Source organism: Giraffa tippelskirchi, chromosome 14, assembly GCF_054371585.1.
Source record: "Giraffa tippelskirchi isolate mGirTip1 chromosome 14, T2T-mGirTip1v1.2.pri, whole genome shotgun sequence".
Lineage (NCBI taxonomy): Eukaryota > Metazoa > Chordata > Mammalia > Artiodactyla > Giraffidae > Giraffa > Giraffa tippelskirchi.
This window is the reverse complement of record NC_137288.1, coordinates 71,348,897-71,374,453: the sequence shown is the minus strand read 5'-3', so window position 1 is coordinate 71,374,453 and position 25,557 is coordinate 71,348,897. Positions and strand designations below refer to the sequence as shown.

Sequence of the window (25,557 nt, the reverse complement as noted above, 5' to 3'; positions counted from 1 at the left end):
TGACCTTAACACTTTCTTTATTAATAATCAAAATCCGGAAACCACCCAGATGTTTTTCAGCACTTGAATGGTAAATTATGCTGTATGCATAAAATAGAAAACTTCTTATTAATGAAAAGAAATGAATGACTGATGAACTCAACTACACGGATGAATTTCAGATATTTTATAATGAGTGAAAGGAACCTGGTGCATTAAGAGTACATACTGTGTTATTCCATTTATGCAAAATTCTAGGACAGATGGAATTAGTCTACAGTCAGAGATCAGTGGTTGTCTGGGCCTGGGAATTGTGGTGACCATGACTGTAAGTGGGTATGTGGAAACTTCTGGAGTGATGGAAGTGTTCTGTGTGCTGATGGATACATGGATAAATCATTTGTCAGTATGCATTTAGCTGGCTACTTAAAATGGTTTCATTTTCTTGTATATAAATTATACCTCAAAGTTGATTCACAAAGAAAAACAGAACTAAAATAATTGCCTAAAATTGAGTAGGGTATGGTATAAGTCAACCAAATCCTCCCTCTCTCCTAGCAGGAACTTCATAAATGATGTTTTAAATTGATGTATCAATAGAGCAGCATTAAGATACCGATTCATGTCACGAAGGCACCCACCAGCAGGTCTAAAACAGGAGGAGGTTAGAGTAGTTGCTTGAGTGAGTGAGAAGGTACGAGGGGCGTGTAAGTCTTTCTCCATTATTTTGCTTTTTTAGTGCTGCGTGTATGACTCGTAAAAGTGAGGGGAAAAGGCATAAGTGAAATGGGAGGTCAGGAGGTAGTTCTCAGTCTCGACCATTCTCTTAAGCTTGCTTGGATAGGGGAGGAGAAGTAGGGGAGTAACCACCTGGGAAAGCCCAACCTCCTTTTGAGATATTGGTATCTTTTCATTTCACTCATGAGCAGTGTAAGGGATGATTTCGTAGGTGGAAGGCATGAATGTCCCTAGATCTGATTGAAAGTACAAGTGAAAGTGTTAGTCTCTCAGTCACATCTGATTCTTTGTGACCCCGTGGACTCTAAGCCACCAGGCTCCTCTGTCCATGGGATTTCCGAGGGAAGAATACTGGTGTGGTAGCCACTCCTCCTCCAGGGGATCTTCCCAACCCAGGGATTGAACCCAGGTCTCCTGCATCGCAGGCGGGCTCTTTACCATCTGAGCCCCCAGGGAAGCCTCTGTCTAAGTTGGAGCCCAGCCCAAATGGAGCACGCTCGTTCACAGAGCAGGGGAGTGACCCATCCCCATAAGTCAGAACAAGCCTGCGTGTTGCAGCAGAATCACACACCCAGCCGTTGGTTATTCGAGATGTGGGCTCAGAGACGTGAGACAGACAGCTCAGAGAGCAGGGGATCCGTCTGTGCTCCGGAAAAGGCGAAGCGAGACTGAGGCTCACGCTTGGGTGGGAGGCTCAGGGTGCCAGGCGCAGGCTCCCCCAGGCACAGCTCTGCCACCGCTGGTGCCATACCACCATGTTTATAGGATCCTCTGGCGCCATAGTTCACGTGACCTTTATCTCGGCACTGTGAAGTAGACATTGTTTTCCTCAGCAAGATACGCTCACTGCCTCATTTTACCACAAGGACCTCGTGGCCCTGAGAGCCTTCGACTTGCTCACATCACGGAGCCTGGGAAGAGTCAAGCAGGTCAGGCAGCAGCTCCTGGGTCTCAGCGCTGTGTATCCCCACTGCGTGACCTTCACTGCGTCTCCCTGGAGAGAATTGCCCCAAGTCCTTGTTTTGTAATTCTGATGACCTATTCGGAAAAGTGGCTTTGTGTCTAGTCCTATATTTGTGATTGTTGCAAACTTTTGAATAATATAAATTTAGGATCTACGGGAGAAAGAGATATTGATTAGAAGGAAGTGAGCCAAGAGTTAGGGTGTCTTCGGCCAGGAAAGAACTGTTTGGGGCCAGGGCCCTCTGTTACAGGTACAGAGCAGAGGCATTTCCTCGAAGAGAAAATGCTGAGACACAAGGAGTGAGGCAGGAGGCGGCTTTCTGCTAGGAGAGGCTGTCGCGGGGCATACAGAGTGCCAATGGGTGCCACACACCCGGGCACACACCATGCCAGCCGCACAGCTGGCAAAGTGTCTTCTTGTTTGTGTCAAAGGAGGCAACAGGTAGTGAGTCTCGCATCCATGTTTGAGAGAAAACCTTCTACATAGAGAAGGCTCTCTTTCTAGGGGAGCTGAAAGACAGAGTTAAAGACACGCTGCAGTATCGTGGTGCCACTGAGATTCTGAGGCTTTGTGTATGTGCTCTAGAAGGACTTCTGCTGGGGCTGCAGAGTCAAGAGCGAATTCAGGAACATCGTGATGAAGCAAGATAGCCCCAAGCAAGGCCCTAAACGGGAACCCTCCGTAGCTGCGTCACCTTTGCCGACCTTGGTTACCTTGTACTCACGTTCCACTTGAGGTTTCTTTTCAGCACTGGATCCCAGAATTCGGGACCTTTTCCCCACTTACCGACATACTTGATCTTCCCTGCGTTCATTCAACAAGTACTTTCTGAGCAAGGGCTCTGCGCCTGTCTAATTGCAGACGTCCCCGCCTCCTGCTCTTATCCGTCTCCTGGCAGAGTCCCTCGTGGACCCCGTCCCTTTCAACACGGTTGTTCCCGTCTCCTTTCTGTCATCTTTCATCTAAGACTTAATTGGCAGAATGTTCCCCTCAACACCCACCCCTCAAATTACCTTTCTTTTCTTCCTCTCTAATAATACACTGTTTCATCAAAAAAAAAAAAAGGAAGAAAGAAGAAAGAAGAAAAGGTGAGGGCTGGGGAGGAGGCAGGAAAGAAGGGAGGGAGGGAAAGAGAGAGGGGAAGGAAAAGAAGCCCCTTTTTAGCATCTTGTTTCCCACCTTCTGGCATCAGCGTCAACCCTTGATCCACTCCGAAAGTCCTATATTCTTTCTCCCCAAACTACTTTCTCTCTTTCCCAGACTTTCATGTTGCTTATTTAAAAATAGTCACCATTCTTCTCTGGAAAGTTCTGGGGTGTCTTTCTTTAGAAATGTTCAGTGCAACTGGTTTAAGGAATTTAATGCAATCGTGTTTATCTCTCCTCCCTTCTGGGGTCCCTGAAAGTTTCCAGAAACCATTTAGAGGATTGCATTGTTTTGCCATAGAAAAAATTTATACCCAAACCTAGGGAAAAGCCAGATTAAATTAAGTAGTAAATGAGGAAAGTGAAGGATTATTGACTATTGAGAAAGGTATTAAATTGATATAATGTGTATATTAGTAGCTTAGTCATGTCTGACTCTTTGCAACCCCCATGGGCTGTAGCCCTCCAGGCTCCTCTTTCCATGGGATTCTCCAGGCAAGAATATTGGAGTCGGTCGCCATTCCTTTCTCCAGGGGATCTTCCTGACCCAGGGATCAAACCCAGGTCTCCTGCCTTGGCAGGCAGATTTTTTACCACTGAGTATTAAAATGTCACTTATTGTACACAGTGTATTCGGAGTTGTACATGTTATTTCATTACTTTCATGGCAATGATATGAGGAAAATTATTTCTGTCTTAACAGAGGAAGAAACTAGCTCCGAAAGACTTTAGCAATAACGTGGCATACCTAGGTTTCATTTTTTTGTATGTGTATACATTTAATATACAGATCATTTCTTGAGAAGAAATTACGCAGTGAGCACTCTCACCATCCATAAAGCATTCCCAGGTGTTATCAGGGACCCAAAGACAAATGGCATCGCCTCTTCCCGACTCAGTGCTGCCCACCTCTAGAGACAGATGACTCCTGCATCAGAGGGTTCTGCAGAGAATTCAGGCACTGAGTGTGAGATTCTAATGTGTAACTTGTAATGGATATTCCAGCCCTGGAAGGATATGACTCTGACAGATGGCCCCTGCTTTCAGGTTGTAAGACAAAATAACTAGTACGAGGCAGCGTGTGGCTAAGGGCTTTGTGAGTACAGAGCAGAGGCCGCTGCACTTCCAGCTCCAGTGACTGAGAACACACCCAGGTGTGTTCAACATGTGCGAGGTCAGCATACGGGCTGACCCGTGAATGAAGGGTATAATTTCAGTTGGGAAGCTTAGAGGTTGGGGAAGAGTATTTTTGGCCGATAGAATGGATATGGGCAAAGCAGAGAGGTAAAAAAGCCCAATGCCCTCATATCTGAAGTGTGATAAATAATTAGAATTTCAGAAACCATTGGTTTTGGATAAAGAAATTTCTAGCGAGTAGCTTTTGGGAACCTTAATTTGGAGAACTTTGAATACAAAACTACAGTGTACATTCTGTTGGCAAATAAGTGAGGAGCCATGTACTTTGCTTCTACTGGAGCTGTAATATTTTAGATGTCACTTCCACAAGTGAATCATTGCCTAAGCGTCAGGAATCTTGACTGCCTTTTCTATGCAAGTGCATTCTGTAGAGTGAAAAGTGAGGCAGAATGTGTGTCTGGAGACGAGGCGCTCACTAAACCCACACCACCAGGGTGATGACAGCGTTGTCCTCAGGGGTTCCTGGTGTCATACCCTTAATGTTCAGGCTTCAGTTCACTTTGACCCTCTGAAGTTCTTCTGTGCTTTCAGGCATAGCTTTTCCTGCTTCCTCTAAGGTCAGTCTTCCCAGGTTGCCGTGATATTGCTGGGCCCCTCACCACGTCACAGTACTTTGCCCTAAATCCAGATTGTCAGCTTCTACTGTCCTTTCCCTTGATAATTTTTAAATTTTCCTTGAAAAAAATTATAGTAATATATGTATATAACATAAAAATACCACCTTAATCATTTTAAAGTGTACAGTTCAGTTCAGTTGCTCAGTCGTGTCCAACTCTGTGCCACCCCATGGACTGCAGCACGCCAGGCCTCCCTGTCCATTCCCAACTCCCAGAGTCCACCCAAACCCATGTCCATCGAGTCAGTGATGCCATCCAGCCATCTCATCCTCTGTCATCCCCTTCTCCTCCTGCCTTCAATCTTTCCCAGCATCAGGGTCTTTTCAAATGAGTCAGTTCTTCGCATCAGGTGGCCAAAGTATTGGAGTTTCAACTTCAGCATCAGTCCTTCCAACACTCAGGACTGATCTCCTTTAGGATGGACTGGTTCAATCTCCTTGCAGTCCAAGGGACTCTGTAGAATCTTCTCCAACACCACAGTTTAAAAGCATCAATTCTTCGGTGCTCAGCTTTCTTTATAGTCCAACTCTTACATCCATACATAACTGCTGGAAAAACCATAGCTTTGACTAGACAGATCTTTGTTGGCAAGCAATGTCTCTGCTTTCTAATACGCTGTCTAGGTTAGTCGTAATTTTTCTTCCAAGGAGCAAGCATCTTTTAATTTCATGGCTGCAGTCACCATCTGCAGTGATTTTGGAGCCCAAAAAGATAGTCTGTCACTGTTTCCATTGTTTTCCCATCTATTTGCCATGAAGTGATGAGACTGGATGCCATGATCTTAGTTTTCTGAATGTTGAGCTTTAAGCCAACTTTTTCACTCTCCTCTTTCACTTTCATCAGGAGGCTCTTTAGTTCTTCCCTTTCTGCCATAAGGGTGGTGTCATCTGCATATCTGAGGTTATTGATATTTCTCCCGGCAATCTGGCAATCTTGATTCCAGCTTGTGTTTCTTCTAGCCCAGTGTTTCTCATGATGTACTCTGCATATAAGTTAAATAAGCAGGGTGACAATATACAGCCTTGACGTACTCCTTTCCCGATTTGGAACCAGTCTGTTGTTCCATGTCCAGTTCTAACTGTTGCTTCCTTCTAACTGTTGCTTCCTGACCTGCTTACAGATTTCTCATGAGGCAGGTCAGGTGGTCTGGTGTCCCCATCTCTTGAGGAATTTTCCACAGTTTGTTGTGATCCGCACAGTCAAAGGCTTTGGCGTAGTCAATAAAGCAGAAATAGATGTTTTTCTGGAACTCTCTTGCTTTTCCGATGATCCATCGGATGTTGGCAATTTGATCTCTGGTTCCTCTGCCTTTTCTAAATCCAGCCTGAACATCTGAAAGTTCATGGTTCACATACTCTTGAAGCCTGGCTTGGAGTGGTTTGCCATTCCCTTCCCCAGTGGACCACGTTTTGTCAGAACTCTCCACCATGCCCCGTCTGTCTTGGGTGACCCTACATGGCATGGCTCATAGTTTCACTGAGTTAGACAAGGCTGTGGTCCGTGTGATCAGATTGGTTAGTTTTCTGTGACTGTGGTTTTCAGCCTGTCTGCCCTCTGATGGAGAAGGATAAGAGGCTCATGGAAGCTTTCTGATGGGAGAGACTGACTGAGGGGGAAACTGGGTATTGCTCTGATGGGCGGGGCCATGGTCAGTAGATCTTTAATCCAGTTTTCTGTTGATGGGTGGGGCTGTGTTCCCTCCCTGCTATTTACCTGGGGCCAAACTATGGTGGAGGTGATGAAGATAATGATGGCCTCCTTGAAAAGGTCCCATGCAGGCACTGCTACACGCAGTGCCCCCAGCCCTGCAGCAGGCCCCCGCCGACCCACGCCTCCGCCGGAGACTCCTGGACACTCCCGGGCAAGTCTGGGTCCGTCTCCTGTGGGGTCACTGCTCCTTTCTCCTGGGTCCTGGTGCACAAGGTTCTGTTGTGCCCTCCAAGAGTCTATTCCCCAGTCCTGTGTAAGTTCTGGCGGCTCTATGGTGGGTTAATGGTGACCTCCTCCAAGAGGGCCTGTGCCATGCCCAGATCTGCTGCCCCCAGAGTCCCTGCCCCTGCGGCAGGCCACTGCTGACCCGGACCTCCTCAGGGGACGCTCAGACACAGTTCTGTCTCAGTCTTGTGGGGTCCCTGAGTCCTGGTGCACACAAGGTTTGTTTGAGCCCTCTAAGCGTCTCAGGCGGGAATGGGGTTTGATTCTAAACACAGTTTCACCCCTCCTGCTGTCTTGCTGGGACTTCTCCTTTGCCCTTGGATGTGGGGTATCTCCTCACAGCTGCTCCAGTGCCTACCGTCTTGCTGGGGCTTAAAGTGTACAGTTCAGTTTTATTAAGTGATTTCACATTGTTGTACAGCTGATCTCCAGAACTTTCTCCTCTTGCATAACTGAAACTCTGCACCCATCAAACAATACCTCCCCATTTCCCTCCCCCTCAGCCCCTGGAACCCACTGTCTATGTCTCTCTCTGTATTTGGCTACTCTAGGTGCCTCACGTAAGTGAGATCACACAGGACTTGTCCTTCCACTTAGCATAATGTCCTCAAGGTTCATCCGTGCTGGAGCATAGATCAGAATTCCCTTCCCTTTGAAGGCTGAATACTATTCCAGCGTATGTATATATCACATGTTGTTTATCCATTCCTCCCTCTGTGGGCACTTAGGTTGTCCCACCTTTGGCCACTGTGCATAAGGTTGCTACAACATGGGTGTTCATTTTATCCATTCAAGTCTCTGCTTTCAGTTCTTTGAGATACATGCCCAGAAATGAGATTGCTGGATCATATGGTGGTTATACTTTTACTATTTTGAGGAACTGCTGTAGTGATTTTCATAGCAGTTTGATCAGTTTATTCCTATTGATAGTGCAGAAGATTCACCAACGCTTCATTTCTTCTCTTTTTTTTTTTTGGTAGTAGCTACCCTGATGGATGTGAAGTGTATCTCGTTGTTTTGATTTGCTTTTCCCTCATTATTACTGATGAGCATTTTTCATGTGCTTGTTGGCTATCTGTATGTCTATTTTAAGGAACTGTCTGGTCAAGTCCTTGGCCCATTTTTAAATTGGGCTGTTGTTGTTGTTGTTGAGTGGTGGAGTTCTTTATGTATATTAGACTTTAACCTCTTATCAGGTAAGACAGTTTGCAGATATTTTCTCCCATTCTGTAGGTTGCTTTTTGACTCTGTTGATTATGGTCCTTTGCACAGGAGTTTTAAATTTTGATGTAGTCTAGTTTATCTGTCTTTATTTTGGGTACCTATGCTTGCTTGATTATTTTTAAAACAGGCTTTGAGCTGTTACAAAACTTAGATTTAATATCTAGCGTGATCTTCTTGGCATGTGTGTGGTACCTCTGGGTCTATTCCTTGCATTCCTTTACACAACCGTCATGGGAATAAAGTGTTCATCAGAGCACAAAATAACAGCAAAAAAGAGACTGCAGCGGCAGTGAGCGTCATTCAGATCAAGGGAAACAGAATGGTGTGTTAGCACCCCGAGCCCGTGGATGCACCAACAGCCCCTTCCTGTAGCACCAACCATGAGCAAAGGATGCTAACTCCATGGTCCAGCACTGTACTTCACTGATGATAAATAGGAAAATAATATATAGTTAACTGATGCTATATAGGGTAAAAACTATGCTGTAGAAATATTTTATAGTAGTAGTATTTTTTATAAAGGCAGCTGCCCACCACATACAGTAACCCTGGTTTACCTGGACCAGTCCTGCTTTATCGCTTTTGTTCCAGTACAATCATTACACCCTCATCTACACAACATTAAAAATGCAGAGTGCATGGGAAGAGGTTAAAGGCATGGCCGGGTAATAAGCCATGCTAAACCTCAGTTTATCTCAGTTTCAGCGGGTCATCCTCACTGGTCTAACCCCCTAGGTTAAATGGGACGCTTGCTCTGAGAGACTTAGGATGTCAGAGCTCTTCTGTTCATCAGCCTGAGGGCACTGAACTCACCTGAGGACATTCCCCGAGGCCCCTGCCGGGTGTTGCTGCTGAGATGCCTCCTGGCTCTGCTGTCTGTCTTCTTTGTCTATTACAAAGAGTCCTTAAGAGAGGAAGACCATGAGGGGTGGGGAGATGGGAGAGGTTGGGACGGAGAAACAAAAGGAACTCTGAGTGAGCAGAATTGGGCTTTCTAAACGGAATTGCCCCAGTTGATGCTGCACAGTGAGGTTTTTGTTGCTGCTGCTGCTTCTGTTGGTGAGTTAGGACTCTAAAATCTTCCTTTCGCATCCTGTGCAGCAGTAATGGCATATGGTGCTGCAGGGAGCCACGTGATGCAGGTCTAAGGGGCGGAAGTGGTTCATACGCATCTAATTGATTGCCGGGAAAGGACTTGGATAGTGGGGGAAAATAACACTTTAAGACTTAAAACTTAAGCACCATATAACAAGGTTCATATATCAAGACTTCATTATGCTGCTTTTTCCTGCATTTTTTCCCTGCATTTTATTTGTGAGAATGTTGCTTTAAGTTTCAGCTTTCTGATTATTCCTCTGTGAATATGCATTTGAAAAGCTGACTTGTTCCATGTCATGTTGCAGATATTATTAAACTTACTGGCAGAGTTTCCTTAATGGGAACCTGGGTTATTTGAACTGTGCCCCTGCAGTGGTTTGCCTTTTTTAATTTTATTTTATTTATCCAAATTTTATTTCTAAACCCCTTTGTATCAGTAATACAGCTAATAACTCCAGCCATTCTCTGCCTGTTATTCACAGGAATGGAATATTGTCCTTTTGTCCTCTCTATTTTATTGCTCTTTAAATATATAAATGGTGAGAATCTGTCCCAGAATTTGAGAGAGGACTCAAATGCAATACACGAATGCAGTCTGTGTATCTGCAGTGTCTGTAGTATTGTTTTGGGGACTGCAGCAAGTTTTCAAAATAGGCTGGAGAGATTCTTCAGCTGTTAGTTCCAGGTTAATAATGGTTTCTTTAAAAATAAAGATTGAATTGCTAGGGCATGAGACAGGATATCTGTTTATAAGTATAGTTTAATATGTTCGAAGTGCATCTTTGGAGTAGATCTTAGCAGAATTAAATTGAGGCTCTTAAAGGAATATACTCCAGTCAGTATGACCAACTGGAACAGTGGGTGTAAATTTGGTGGTTTTCTGGAGAACCTTCTGGCATTGGGTGGTGGTGTTTTTTTTTCAACAGCCATATGAAAAATATCCTCCTCAGGCTGTGAAACTGAGTTGGGCCAACTGAGCTATAATCTCGTATTTTCTTCTTTTAATCTTTTACACTGTTTCTTCACTTATAGCAGGCCATAAACTTTACAGAGTATTGCCTTTATTTTGCATTCTGAGAGAAGTAGTATTTTTTTGAACTAGAGAAAAAATGCTATTGAGGGAGCTTTCATAACTATGAAAACATATTTAAATTTATGTTCTACATGTATTTGATATGAGATGAATAGTCATCCTCATCAGCTGGAGCTTTAGTTTGATAGCAGGATTCATTTGGACTCTGTTTCCTACATGCACTATTATTATACATCACTGCAATATAAATGACAACTAAAGTATCATTTCTCTTTGTAATGAAAACTTATTATTAAGTTCAGTGATATTTTAATATCCCCCTAAATGTAATTAATAAGCACCATAAAATCTCTTTACTCTTGACAGTGAACATTAAGTTTTATTAAAATTAGTGATTCTCCACCTGTGTCTTCCCAGTACATCTGACAGATAGGACTGCCTTCGATTGCCCGTTATCCTAATTGAGAAGTATCATCAACCTTTTATCACCCATTGTGTGGGTTGAACAGACCTGCCTGGTGATTCTGTATCCACACACCTTGTCCCTCTACCGTCTCATATGATGTACACCTTGAGAACTGCTGATTTAAATGACAGAACAGTCAAGAGGAGAGAGTGGGAACAGCTGAACTCATTTCAGATAGAACTTTGATGCTCCTTGAACTCTGCTGCGCGGTGGCGACTCCCAGACTTGATGGAAGCCGTCACGAGCCGAATGCCTTAGACTCAGTCGCATGGAGACGATGAGACGGTGAGCTTCACAGCTGTTCCCGCCAGCCGTGTGAGCCTAAGCGAGCCAAGAGGCCATGATTTCAGGCCATTTCAGGTCAGGGAAGTAGGTGACGTGTGGGATACCCTCTAGAGATAGAGTGTCACTAAATTTGAGGCGGGATCGCCTGCCTTCTGGTTTTACAAAACTTACTTTCTTCAGAGATCAAGTCATTTAATATTTTAAAGTTTTTAAAAATATTAGAAGTGATAAAAGGCCTAAAAGTGATAACAAAATTTAATGGGAAAAAAAATCATCTGCTGTAGTATAATCTTTTTGTTTTTATGGCTTTATTGAGGTATAATTTATATATCATAAATTCCATCCATTTTAAAGTTTTAAATGATTTAAATTACTTCAGTGACTTTCAGCAGATTGATGGGTTTGTGCAGCCATCACTACCATCTAGTTGCTTAATATTTCCGTCACCCAGAAAACTCCCCAGCGCCTAATACTGGCCCATCCAGTCCCCACGCCGAGCCCCAGGACGCCGGGGGTCTGCTCTGTGCCTCTGCAGACTCGCCCCCCCCGGGCCTGTCGAGCGATGGAACCGCGCGGTGTGTGGTCTTTCGGTCAGTGTGGGGTCTCTGGCGTTCCTCGTTCCTCGGCGGCGTTGCTGTGTGTGTCAGTCTTTTGTCCCCTCTCATCGCTGAGCAGTGTCCACGGGGGGACAGGCCACGTGCTGTGCACACCCTCTGAAGTGCACTCTCTCAGCGTCCTCACGGCACGCCTTTCATCCGCCTGCCTCCTGGCCTCCTTGCCTGCTCTCCCCAGGGAACACGGCCCCCCACCCCGGGAACCAGGGCCAGTCTGCGCTGTCTGGATCTGGTCCTTGAGGCTGTAACCTGGGCACTTTGCACTCCCTCCCTCCCTCCTCTCACCTCTGACTCCAAACTCCAGTCCCTGGGCTGGGGAGTGAGCCTTCTTACATAACGTGAAGTTGTGACTATTATATCCAGCTTATTGGGTTGAGGATTTTGATCTCAGGAACCATTGCAGATTTTGAAGTGTCCCGTGAGGAACAGAAATGGCATAGAGTGGAAGATTTCTGTCATAATTATGAGCTCAGCCTAAGAGTTCTGTCTTAGAACTCTTTAGTAATCATCATTTTACAAACATCATTTGTAGTCATCTCATAAAAAGAAATGTATCATAAGCTCATTGTAGCAAATACTGAAAGCACGTAGAAAAAATAAGAAGTCGACTGTAACTCAGTCTCAGGGTCCAACAGACTGATATATATCGTTTTAGACTTAATTTATATGCAAATGTATTCAGGGTTGGGGTTTTTTTTTTAAGTTGACTTTCTATGAAAGCCATGTTTCCCAATGACATTAAATAGTTTTGAAAATTTGAACGTTATTATGGTGAGAAGGATGCAAGGAGAAACACAGTAGGAGAGAGTTCAGAAAGAGAGCCGACGTCACTCACGGTTCTGACTGAGGTCACTGTAAGGAATTAGGAATTTATTCTAAGTGTAAGGCAAAGCATTAGACTCTTTGCAGGGAGGTATTTGGTATGCTTTACAGTTTAAAACAACGCTCTGGCCACAGGATGGAGAACCCATTGAGGGGTCAAGAAAGGGAAGAGGTAGACTGGTTAAGAGGCCCAGCTAGAGATGATGCCCTTGAACTAGGGCAGCAATTCAGAATGGTGACAAGAGGCTAGATTGATGAAGTGTTCTGAAAGAGAGGCGAGTGGACTCTGTTAATGGACTGGACATGCTGGGAGAGAAGATGAGAATCAGCAGTGACTCCTGTCCCATCCCAGCCCCGCGAGTGTAGACGTGTGTGCTCCCCACTTGGCCTTTGCCAGAGCAGGTGGGAGCAGAACCACCTTTTTCTGTGGTGTCTGGCTGAAGTGCAGCAGCTAACATCTGAAAGTTTTCCATCTTTGGGGGCTGCCCCTTTCCTTGTCTGTCCTGTGGCTAGAGAGAGTAGGCTTTTGTTACCACGTTGGGTTGTTTGGGGTTTTTAGTCTATGTCCATTGGCATTTCTGGTTGGCCAGTTTCTTCCAGCAAGAAGAAAATCCAGCAAATTCAACCACCGTGTCATTCCTTGGGTCCCAAGGTTCCTAACCCATCTATCGTCTTTCCACTGTTCAGTCTTCTCAGGTTTATTTTATATACAACCTCCAGAGGTTTTAGTTGTACTTGGCAGGAGGAATAGGGGAAAATACACCTACTCCATCTCCCAGAAAAGGAAAGTTTTCTCATTTTTTTTTTTTTGTTTGAAAGTTTCTAGTGTTCTGATAGCATGTTTTCCCGGCACCTCTGTGCTGTGATGAGCTTGAATTGCTCCCCTTTGGAAGACATTTAAAGTAAGATCAGTCAACCAGTTACCAACTTCTGTGTGATAAAATTTCAGCATAACTCACGTAATTTTAGTAACATAATATTGTCTATTTTGGCATGAGGTTTTTAAGAATGTTCTGTTAAAATGAATATCTAGATCATTTTCCTCCCAGAAGGGCTTTATAGAATGAGAAATGTCATCATTTTCATTTTTAAATAGATAATTATCGGTGATTTATGTCCACTGTGGCTACTAAAGTTGGAAAATGGCTTTGTGAAATCTGCATAATTAAGTGGTAGATAAGATCTATATCATATCCATTCCATGTTAAAAAATATACCAAAACACATACATACAAACTCATACACACATAAATTTAATTAGGAAAGAAGTCCAGGTCCAATATTCTATTCCATTATTTTTACAGTGAAAACAAACATTTCAAAAATCTTGCCTTAATGATAGTATTTGCCTAGCAATTAAAGATCTAATTGTATTGTTTTCTTTTTAGGTCAGAAGCCTACCCTAGTCCAGAACCAGATTTCTAACATAACTAGTTCTCATTCTTATTTTTTAATTAGCCAGTTCTTTTTTTCTATTTCAAATTTACTTTATAAGATTAACCAGTTAATCTAGAGAAAGATTCTAAATAAGAATGCCGTAACGAGTGCCATTCCAAAGAAAATATTATCAAACTATAAATCTTCACAATTGGAGATTCTTACTTAAAAGCTTATAATACCAAAAATAAATAAACTAAATCTGCTTGGAGTCGAGGCTCTTCTTTTCTGGCCTGAGGGCCCTTACCCATTATGGGCAGTTACCTGTCAGCACCCTGAAGCTTTGCCTAGGTTGGTGTAGGGCCAGCAACTTGACATTTGGGGGCTGCCCACCTGTTGGACCAGAGTTACTGGGGGAGTGGGAGGGTGGACTGCAAGCCTCTTTCCCCTTTTTCCTTAGTCTCCATGTCCCTCTAGGTGATTGCCCTATTTTACATTCACCCAGCAGTCACTTTCCCAGATATTCTAAGACAAGTTCCCTGGGGCTTGCCCTGGGGGCCATCCTTGGGAAGCAGCTTGTTGAAGGGTCTAAGTCTCAGTTCAGTCCAGTTGCTCAGTCGTGTCCGACTCTGCGACCCCATGGACTGCAGCACGCCAGGCCTCCCTGTCCATCACCAACTCCCGGAGTTTACTCAAACTCATGTCCATCGAGTCAGTGATGACATCCAACCATCTCATCCTCTGTCGTCCCCTTCTCCTCCTGCCTTCAATCTTTCCCAGCATCAGGGTCTTTTCCAGGGAGTCAGTTTTTTGCATCAGGTGGCCAAAGTATTGGAGTTCCAGCTTCAGCATCAGTCCTTCCAATGAATATTCAGGACTGATTTCCTTTATGATGGACTGGTTGGATCTCCTTGCAGTCCAAGGGACTCTTAAGAGTCTTCTCCAACACCACAGTTCAAAGCATTAGTTCTTCGGTGCTCAGCTTTCGTTATGGTCCAACTCTGGTCCAACCCTGGTCATACCCAGGGATTGAACCCAGGTCTCCCGCATTGCAGGTGGATTCTTTACCAGCTGAGCCACCAGGGGAGCAGGGTATAAATCTATTATGAAGTTAGATTCTTAAGTGTAACTCTGATAGGCCTAGTAAATAAGTAATTTGCCGATGTCCTCTGAAGCTTAGCTTGGCATTCACTGTGGGAAACCTCTGCTTTATTGCACATCTGTCAGATCTATATCCTCAATTTCTTTCCATATTTGCAAATTTATTATCAAACCGTGGACAATGTAGTATGGTGCTTAAAAAGAAAAGCTAGCATTTACTATTGCTGATAGATGGGAGCTGGGATTGAGTAATTTTAATAGTGTTCTTTTTCCAAAAGTCTGGCACATAGTGGTTTTGACTCAGATTAGTAGATATGTCCTTTTTGTTTTGTTTAGACTCTTTGACTAAAACTTTCACTTGACTGAGTTTGAGTTTGAGTAACATCTTTCTTTCTTTCTCTGTGGCCTGTAGTTTTGTCAAAGCATGGAATGCCATGCTCTAAAATACCAGATTACTGAATCTGGGGACATCTTGGGGAGTCTGTGGCTGTTATTCAGAGGATATAGAATTACAAGGGGAAAGTTATATTTATTTTTGTAGAAGCTAGATGTTTAAACTCAGTTTCTAATGGTGACAGACACAGGCACTGCTAATACCAGCCAGTTTCATATCAGATTATAGTTGTTGGAGCTATCTCAAAATATTACTTACTTTCATTACTACTTCTGCAACAAATTCATTCTTTTTAACATTTTGATATCTATTTAAAAAGCATTAGTATCCTTTGTAATTCTGTATATTTTGTATATACAGTTGGCCCTTGAATAACATGGGTTTGAACTGCATGGGTCTGCTTATATGTGGATTTTTTTAAGATAGTAAATGCTGTAGTACTTACTACAAGATCTGTAGTTGGCTGAGGGCAAAGAAACCAAACTAGAGATACTTAGGAACCTAGGATGCTCAGGGCCAGCTATAAAGTTATATACATCGATTTTCAACTGCTCAAAAGCTTGGCATCCCCAATCCCTGAGTTGTTCAAGGATCAACTGTACACTTAGAAATGTGAGAGGAGTCTTACACTTTTCCTCTTGTGTGTTCTGTCTGCCTGTAACATGTTTCTTTTTCTCCTGTAGCATCAGCCACTACGTGATTGTCATGTCCATGACCATCTTTATGGTGTTTCTCAATTGCCTAGCTCAGATGCTCACGACAAAGAAACTCAGTCTGTGTGGCAGACCCAAAAGCCACGTCATATAATGTTGCCAAAGCCATCATTCAGCATCCAAGGCGTTTCTCATTCTCCTTTTCAACTAAAATCTTGTCAAGGATTCATTAAGAAGATGGAAATCAACGTATAACACATTCTGCACATATAAGGAAGTTACATGTGGAATTCTGAATTTACAGCTTATCTGGAATAAAAGAGCTTCCGTTTTCTTGAGGTTTGGTGTGCGTGAAATAGTGGTTACGCCTGTGGAAAAGCCTCATAAGGCATTCTCCATTTTCATCTTTCCCTCTGGTTGGAAACTCCTCTTCTCACTGATGTTTCAGAGCAACCATAACAATCTCCAGTCCCCACTGTACAGCTTCCTGTGTTACATGCTCCTGAGAGGGCAGTGCTGATCACATCCACAATCAGTGCACTGGCTGAACTTGAAGGAAATCACCAGGTGGCCCAATAAATATTGATTAGCTCTCAGCACTGGTTTTGCAAGTAGTTCTAACGACACTACAGAAACAATCAGGATGTGGAGAAAAATGTTTGCAGGTGTTTTTTAATTGTAAGACTTAATAACTGTTAATTTCCATAGCTTTTATCATGCATTGTTCCAATAGAAATCTTTAATTGGTTGATTTATTTTGGGGGTGCACCGCATGCATGCGGGATCTCCCCCAACCAGAGGTTGAACCTGCGTCCCATGCACTGGAAGCATGGAGTCTTAACCTCTGTACCTCCAGGGAAAAGTCCCCGACAGAATTTTTTAAATCAGTGGTTAAATTTGCTGGCACTGTCATAAGAATCCATGTTAAAACTGCTTTTCTTTCAGGTTGTGTGACTCTAGCCCACAAGCCCAAAGTCTTCTTATTAAATTTTAATTTATTTTTCTTATTAAATTTTAATTTCTATTTATAAACTAATTATAATGGACAAAACATCTTGAGAATAATTTTTATTTGGATTTTTCATGAAGTGACCTTTACATATCACTGTGGAGTTGGACGTTTGCCCATGATGTGCCAGGAGAGTTTGGCTGATGCTAGGCTTTCTTGGCCTGAGTCCTATTTAAAAAAATAATAATTGATTTTAAATTAAGTTATAGCATCACTAATTCACATTAACAATGAGAAAAAGCCCTCTACAGATCAGTAGATTTTTCAAATTGGCAGGTGAGTGAAGAAATATAATTTAGGAGATTCAAAAATCAGCTTGGCAAAATGTTCTTCCTTAATGCCTATTTATGATGAAGTATAAATAGTATTGTGATAGTATTTCATGGTATAACAGCAAAAATACAGTAGTACAAAAAAAAAGATGTGCCGATGTCAATATAAGATATCATGTCAGTCTGTGATACAAAATCAAGGTGGACAGTGAGGAAGCTGCTGTAGCTGGAATGGTGTTGGCAGATGGAGAAGCCGTGAACCTCCACAGTGCCTCGAAGGGTTTTTGATCAGTCTTTTGACAAGTCAGAGAAAACTGACTTTATAAACACATTGTTATTTTTCCTTTTATGTCTAGTTTTGCCTTGCATCTTTTTCCAGAGTTTCACACAGAGGAATTACTGAATATTTTATTACAACAGGGTAAAAGGTGCTCTGTGCTTTATTTTGATTTTTGAAGCATGTCTTTTTAACATTATTTCAAGTCAGTGTGAATTTACACAACAGGGATCGCCCCTGCAGCTGTGGACTGGCCTTGCGGTTCCGTGGCGGGACTGCTCGGACTCACCTGGGGACAGGGTTTGCAGGCTGGGCCTTTTCTGTTGCACGGCTTATCAAAATATCCTGAAGTATTTTGAAATGCATATTTTTATATTGAATAACAGAAAAATAAAGTGTGAGTGAAATGTGTTTCTCCTGCTGTTTCGCTGCGGCTCCCCTTTGTCCCTGGACGTGGGGCGTCCTTTTCGGGTGGGTTCAGTGTTTTTCTGTCAATGGTTGCTCAACAGCTAGTTGTGATTTTGGTGCTCTGGCAGGAGAAGATGAGGGCTCATCTTTCTACCCCGCCCTGGGCTTTTAATTTAGTAAATTGTATTTCTGTTTAAGATACTTACTTTTTCATCCTAACTATTAATACCAGATTTTCAAGTCAAGACTTAAAGCATTTGCTGATTAACACGTGTTTAAATTAGGACTGCTGTAAGAATTAAGGTGGGGATATCAGGTTGAGAAAATATTGAGCAACAACAGTGACCAAAAAAACACTGTCTCATGGAGCATGAATAAATCTTGGAGGAAACTCTAAGGATTTAGGAAACTGTCTGCAACCTGTCTGTAATTTGCTAATGCTTTAATTCTCTGTACCATTTTATTTAATGCGCTAAATTCAGAACACAAAGTGCTTTTTTTTATTTTTTAGGGAAATAGTAAGTGGTAGTTTGAAAGTGTTAGTCACTCAGTCGTGTCTGACTCTTTGCAACCCCATGGACTGTCGCCTGCCAGGCTCCTCTGTCCATGGAATTCTCCAGGCAAGAACACTGGAGTGGGTTGCCATGCCCTTCCCTCCTCCAGGGGAGCTTCCCAACCAGGCATATTCTCACAATAATCCACTCAGATGATTGAACAATGATAGAGCTGAACTACACACCTAGAAAATCCACCCATCACTCGCTGTTTCTCATGAAAAACTGGCCCTGAGTTTTGCCAGCCCAGATGTGAGGACATGCATGTCCCCCGCCTGCACCCCACCTCCACTCCTGTGGTGGCTGGGGACGCGTGTGCCCCTCCACCTTCTGATCCATCACTGGACCGTCAAAGATGTCATTTCTGACAGAGCGGGCTGAGGTGAACAGAGGGGTGCGTTGCGTGGGGACTGTCTTGAGACGGTGGCCGAGCTGCGGGCTCCTGGTGCTCTCCTGGGGAGAACCAAGTGAGCTCCTGGACATGCACTGGATGCCCTTTGGTAGGAGGTCTGACCACCCCTTAGAGGAGGGTGAGCCAACCCAGCTCAGTCGTTTGGAGAGGGTCCCCTTCAAGGAGTTCTGAGAGCTACTTTAAGGGACCGGAGATGGCTTGGTAACTTCTCAGCCTTTCAGAGTTGTTCTTTTTATATGGACATTCTCTCCATCTGTAGAATGTTACAGAATGGGATTGTTAGGGTGGGTGCTTTCAATAATGTGGTAATGTTAATATCTTGCAGCATTTTCCCATTTCTGCATCAGTGTGGTTTGCTAAAAAGAAAAAAAAGGTGGGTGGGATTTCTGCTCTTAATACTCATTCTATAAAAAGAATGTTTCAAGACTAACATATCACTTACTAATTTCCTTAGAGACACTAATACAGGTCGTAATTGTCAAGTCACCACCCTGAGCATTGGAGTATTTGCCACACAGCAGCGTTTCTCAAAGTATATCCCTTGGAACGTGAGTTTCTGAGGATACAAATAAATGTCATAATAAAAAAACGTTGCCTGGTCAAATATATTTGGAAATAAGTCAAATGCTGGCTGGACCAAGGGCAGGAAGGCCCATGGATTCGATCTACAGAGAAAAGGTCAGACAATTTAAAAAAAAAAAAAAATGTACTGCTGCAGAGCAAACTACCTCAAATTTACCAGCTTAAAACAACACACATTTCACAGTTGCTGTGGGTCCAAAATTGGGGAATTTAACTCGATGAATGCATTGTGAAGGGAAAAGATAGCAGTATGCCCCAAATTTCCACTTGCTTGACTGCGCACCCAACCTCCAAGTCCCCCTTCAGCCTAGTACACATACTTCAGAAAGGTCCCTACGTACTTTTGCATTTAAAAAACCTCAGTTTATCACACTGTTTAAAAAAATAGTGTCATATACTTAATCGAATCTTTGTTTTTTCTGAAAGCTCGAAAAACATTTTCATTTTTACTCTTATTGTGGGAAAATTTTAAAAAGTACTAGCAATTTTACCTGCCTGTGATGAGTCATGTAACCTTGGACTGGTAACCTTCAGTAGTAAGGGATGGACATCCAGTCAGCTAGAAATTGAACCAAGTCTTTATACATCCTAGGTTAGGTTTTTTACTAGAAAAATAAATTCCTGACAAGTACTGACACGTTTTCTTGTGACTTGCCACTTGCGAAGGTGATTAGTAGTTGAATTTTTGTGCATTCCCTGGCTTTTTACTTATTTCTCTCTTCTCACGTCACTCCTCTCCCCTCTCTTAGTTATGTTAGAACCCAGTGTTTTTCTTCATGAATGTGCTTTTCTTTATGAATTAGTTGCCATCAGTTCTTTTAAAAACTTTTTATTTTAGAGTAGAGTTGATTATAATTCCCATCAGTTCTTAAATTCGATATGCAGTGTGAGCGCGTGGCGCTCAGCTGGGCCATCTGCATGGCAAGCTCTTTCTTCTGCGGTAACTGCCTCCATTGCTAACCACGTGTCTCTAGCAGGTGACATGGTTTTTAATGACTTCCCTCACCACAGTTGACTAGGGGTACACATTTGACCCAAGCCAGGCCAGTCTGAGTTCTGGGCAAGATTTTCAAGCTAGAACAAAGAGACACTAAGATTCAAAATTCAGGAGTCATCGATGGCTAAGTGAGATCCTCCAGTAACCTTCCAACGAGTAACTTTCCACCACATCCTTATGCAATAAGAGGGACTGATTTTACTGCTATTTCTGAGAACACTGTGGATAATGACAAGTCCAAAGTTCCACTTACATGCTGTTCATTTGTGTGTGTGTGTGTGTGTGTGTGTGTGTGTGTGTGCGCGCTCAGTCGTATATACTTGTTTGTTTATGCCTTCCAGACTGGGGCCGACCGGTCAGGACGGTTCAGCCGTGCCCTTGCAGGCCCCTTTGGCTGCCGCCTCTGCCGCTAGGCTTCCCTTGGTTCCAGCCATTTTTTAACCCTTCCTAATTATTCTACAAGCCATTCATTTACTTAAAATTTTTATCTGCATCTTTTACTTTCACAACCCAAGAACCTTAATTGATATGCGTGCTTTGAATGCATTTGTCAGGGTCTCTTCAGGGCTCAGTGTGGTTTCTGATTACAGCTTTTAAAAACATGGTGATAAAACTTACACAGCCCTTAGAATAAGCCAGGCATTGTTTTAAATGCTTCACAAATACTACCTGTTTGATACTCATAACAACCCTGTGAAGGAGGTACTATTATTATAATACTATTTTACAGATGGGAAAACCAAAACACAGGATGGTTATAAATAACTTAACCAGGATCCCACAATTAGCATGAGGCTTTTTTTAAAAAACATTTTAAATGAGTAGTCTCCCCTCAAACATTCTATCCTGAAATCTGCATAAGAGCATTTGTAGATTTTTTTGCTTTTGAAAACACAGTTACTGTACCTAAGCAGGTGACATAAAAGCTAGACTTTTTCAGCTGTGTTTGTCTAATCAACTATAATACTATAATTATGAAAACATGCTTTTGAAGTTGCCTGTATGTGTGCTGAGTCGCTTCAGTCGTGTCTGACTCTTTGCAACCCCATGGACTGTAGCCCGCCAGGCTCCTCTGTCCGTGGGATTCTCCAGGCAAGAATACTGGAGTGCATTGCCATGCCCTCCTCCAGGGGATCTTCCCGACCCAGGGATCGAACCACTGTCTCCTGCATCTCCTGCATTACAGGCGGATTCTTTACCACTGAGCCACCTGGAAAGCCCTTGAAGTTGCCTACACGTGTGCACCAGGCATGGAGCACACGTACCCAGATTCTTACCGTTCATCTTTGAGGCATATGTCAGCTGTCTTCCAAGTGTTTAGCAAAAGGAGGACGAGTTTTCCTCCCTCTTCTTTTTAATCAGCATTAAAGGAAGGAAGGAAATATTTTCAAGCACTTGGAGTTTTGTCAAGTCCTGGAAGACCAGAAGACGCTTAGTGTAATGGATTGAATTGCGGATCCCACTAAAGATATGTCCACATCCTAACCCCTGGGACCTGTGAATGTGACGTTAAAAAGGGTCATTGAATGTAAACCCATGGCTGATTCATGTCAATGTATGGCAAAAACCACTACAATATTGTAAAGTAATTAGCCCCCAACTAAAATAAATAAATTTATTTAAAAAAAAAAAGGGTCATTGAGGATGTAGTTAAGTCAAGACTCTTGAGATGATATCATTCTGAATTATCAAGGTGGGCTGTAAATCCAATGGCAAAAGTCCATATAAAAGACAGAAAAGTAGGACTTCCATGGTGGTCCAGTGGTTAAGAGTCCACCTACCAATGCAGGGGACATGGGTTCAATCCTTGGTCCAGGAAGATTCCACATGCAGTGGGGCAACTAGGCCTGTGTGCCACAACTACTGAGCCCATGCGTCACGACTACTGAAACCCGCCTCCCAGAGCCCATGCTCCACGATAAGGCCCGTGGTGAGAAGCTCGCACACTGCAACGCAGAGTAGGTCCCACTCACTGCAACTAGAGAAAGCCTGGGTGCAGCAATGAAGAGCCAGCACAGCCACAAATAAATGGATACCAAAAAAAGAGAGAAAAGGGGAAGATAGAAGGAGGAGAAGGCCTTGTGAAGACGGAGGCAGAGATTGAGGTGATGTGCCATAGCCCAACTAATGTTTGGAGCCACTGCAAGCTGGAAGAGGCAGGAAGGAGAGAACAGTGTGACTAGGGGCTTCTGGCCTCCAGAACTATGAGAGAATAAATTTCCACTGTTGTAAAGTACCCCCATTTGTGATAATTTGTTATGGAAGCCCGAGGAAGCTAACACACTTGGGGAGGTGAATTTTACAGACTCATCGGCCACTTTTCGGATGGAGCCATAGCGCTTGCTTGGCTAAGCCATACTGCTCAGCAGGTCATGAGTATGAGCCCCACAGTTCAGCCTGAAGTGTGAACAGTAATGTCAAGATTGCTGATGAGTTGGCTTTCCTGGGACATTCCTGCCATATTTTTCTGGAAGTAGTAAAGAGATCCTAAGGCTTTTTCAGTTTTGGTATTTATATGTCTGGATTCAGTTAAAACCAGAAAGTCCTACGTCTGCTTGTCCTTCAAACCATGGCCTCACCCTCCCTAACCCTGTGGCATCCGTGACCTCCTCCAGAAGGTGAGGGGATCTTCCCATGGGATCCTTGCACACGAGTCCACTCAGCCTTGGTGCAGCATGAGCACACTCTCTGCACTTGAGAGGGAAGCCTTCCGGTGGCGTGTCCTTGGCGAAGCCGTGAGCCTTGTGTGATGATGTTCCAGTTCATGTGGTCTTATCTTGTGTGAGTCTGCAGGCTGGATGGAGCTGCTGCTTTTACTGATTCTGGGGCTGCGGAGGTCTGGGAGGGAAGAACATGGAGAGGCGGGCCAGTGAGCCATCCCCTGGGTTTCTGCCCTTGTGTGGCACGAGCTGCACTCGTTCCCTCGTTTGTCTGATGGACCGGCTCCTCCAGGGGGGCCGCTGGCATTGGGAAGCTGGTGGGGCCTGGATCAGGCTTGGTAAGGTTGGCCCAGGGCAGTGAGTGCTTTGACATGCGCTGTAGACGCTCGTGACTGCCGTCCGTTCCTCGACGGCCTTTGATAACAGGTCTGTCAGGACCTGTCCCACTCTCTCTTTCCGCCTGGTCACCTCTTCCCTTCCCGTTTTCTGACTGGTGGTTTGAAGTTACAGCCCTGCTCCTGAATATACCCTGGGGTGTGGCGGTCACCCCTACTAAACTCCCCATTTCCTGCCTCATCAAATTCAGCTTTGCCGATTCCACCAGTTCTATTGGCTGCCAACAGAGCAAATATGACTTCTTTCAAGCAAGACAGTAGCTGAAGCTCCGATACTTGGACCACCTCTTGTGAAGAGCTGATTCTGGAAAAGTCCCTGATGCTGGAAAGATTGAAGGCAAAGGGAGAAGGGGGTGGCAGAGGATGAGATGGTGGGATGGCATCACTGACTCAATAGACAAATTTGAGCAAACTCTGGGAGATAGTAAAGGACAGGGGAGCCCGGTGTGCTGCTGTCCGTGGGGTCACAGAGTTGGTCACAACTTAGTAACTGAACAACAAAGATCAAGAAACAAAATGAATTTCTCTTTCTTTCGTTCATTCACCTACCCTATCGTCCTCCCTTCTCTTTCTCTCTCTCTCTCCCTTTAAAGAACTTTACTTGAGCCCCTATGTGTCAACTAGGGGGCTTCCTTCATAGCTCAGATGGTAAAGATCTGCTTGCAATGCAAGAGACCCAGGTTCGATCCCTGGGTCGGGAAGATCCCCTGGAGAAGGAAATGGCAACCCACTCCAATGTTCTTGTCTGGAGAATCCCATGAACCGAGAAGCCTGGTGGACTACAGTCCTTGGGGTTGCTAGGAGATTGGATTAGGGAACTTGAAATGGTTAGAGATCCTGTGTGCTGTGCTGTGCTTACTCATTCAGTTGTGTCCGACTCTCTGCGACCCCATGGACTAGAACCTGCCAGGTGACTCTCTGCGACCCCATGGACTAGAACCTGCCAGGTGACTCTCTGCGACCCCATGGACCGTAGCCCGCCAGGTGACTCTGTCCGTGGAGTTCTCCAGACAAGAATACTGGAGTGGGTTGACATGCCCTCTTCCAGGGGATCTTCCCAACCTGGGGATCGAACCGGGGTCCCCTGCATTGCAGGCAGATTCTTTATCAGCTGAGCCACATTGCAGGCAGGATTTGCAATCATGTTTTCCTCTGGCTTTGTAGGTGGACAGAAAACCTAGTGGGAGTAGGAGAAAAATAGAAAAGAGTAGCTGAGATCCAAAGGGTTCTCTGCATCAGTTTACCCAAAAGGGGCAGAAAAAATGAAAAGTGGCATAAAACCGTCAGAAGAACGGAGCACATTTTCTCCTCCCAGCAATGCTTCTTCCTGCTCCCTTCCTATCTCAGCCAGAAATTGTGTTCCTGCACCAGAGAGCTCCAGGGAGGAAGACAAGGACAGTGAGCCTCCTGGAAGTGGCTCTCAGCGTGGTCACAGCCTCCATTTGACTCGTGAGGGCCTTGTCCCTGTCTGCGGGATGCTGGGACGCTCTGAGGTCCATGCCGTTTTGCACGTGGAGAGATGGTGGCACTTGTCTACTGAACTGGAGATGAGCACATGGATCTGCTTTTTGGGAATCAGTATACTGTTGCTGCCTGTGAAGACGTTCCTTTCTTCCTCTGATGGTAACTTACTTACTTGGACAGCAAACCCCAAACCTTGACCTTGTTAGCTTCATATTCTAAGGAGCTAAGAAAACAGAATCAGGCAGTTGCTTTAAAAGGGACAGCTCTTACCCAGGAAATTCCAGCAATTTTTAATCTACATGTAGATCATTTTCAAAATGGCACTTTGTTCAGAATTGTTATTCTTTGTTGCACAGGGCTTTTCAGTTTGAATCACTAGAATCACAATAAGGAAAAGAAAGAGGAGAAATTTGTTTCTAAAAAATTTTAAGCAGAAAATTCTGGAAGATTTCTCGAGAAGACTATTTTTTTGCCTGCTACTACTATCTAAATAATGGCATTTCCTTCAACTAATGTATTTGTAAAGCTTTTCGGTTTCTTCTGTTTCTTTTTAGAGCAGATGGTCTGAATGGCCCAAGTCTGTCCCGAGATGGTTTGATTTATTTTTCCAGAGTTGCTGACACCTTAGAAGGATAAACAGCTCAGGAGAAGGCTGTCCCTGGACTCCCTCTGCTATACTGACGCTGCTGTATTGAGTCTTTGCTGTCACACTGGCAAAGAGAAACCCCCGAGGAGGCCCACTAGATAAAGGCTGCAACACCTTCCAGCTGTTGGGCATTCTTCTCATCACAGGGTTGTCATCATTAAGGGCAAGGGGAAGGAGTTGGAAGCGAATTTGTCAGCCATCCAGGGGGATCTCTCTGTGGATTGAAGAATGTGGGACCG

General features: G+C 44.0%; 1 protein-coding gene and 1 long non-coding RNA gene across 10 annotated transcripts in view; one reads left to right on the top strand and one right to left on the bottom strand.

Moving 5' to 3' along the window:
• The window catches only part of PIGN (phosphatidylinositol glycan anchor biosynthesis class N), a 92,936-nt gene extending 76,956 nt beyond the window's left edge, over positions 1-15,980 (top strand). For all 9 annotated transcript variants that reach the window (XM_081562266.1, XM_081562261.1, XM_081562268.1 and 6 more), the window contains one exon: positions 15,673-15,980. In XM_081562266.1, coding sequence (XP_081418392.1) covers positions 15,673-15,796 — 124 coding nt within the window. In that variant the 3' untranslated portion in view covers positions 15,797-15,980. The remainder of the gene's footprint in view (positions 1-15,672) is intronic.
• A 2,053-nt stretch (positions 15,981-18,033) lies between these two features.
• LOC145534538 (uncharacterized) lies at positions 18,034-24,097 on the bottom strand. The gene is made up of 3 exons (XR_014074733.1): positions 21,431-24,097; positions 19,017-19,130; positions 18,034-18,930 (listed from the first exon to the last, which is right to left on the bottom strand). It is a non-coding gene; the product is annotated as an uncharacterized LOC145534538 (long non-coding RNA).
• Positions 24,098-25,557: the final 1,460 nt, after the last annotated feature.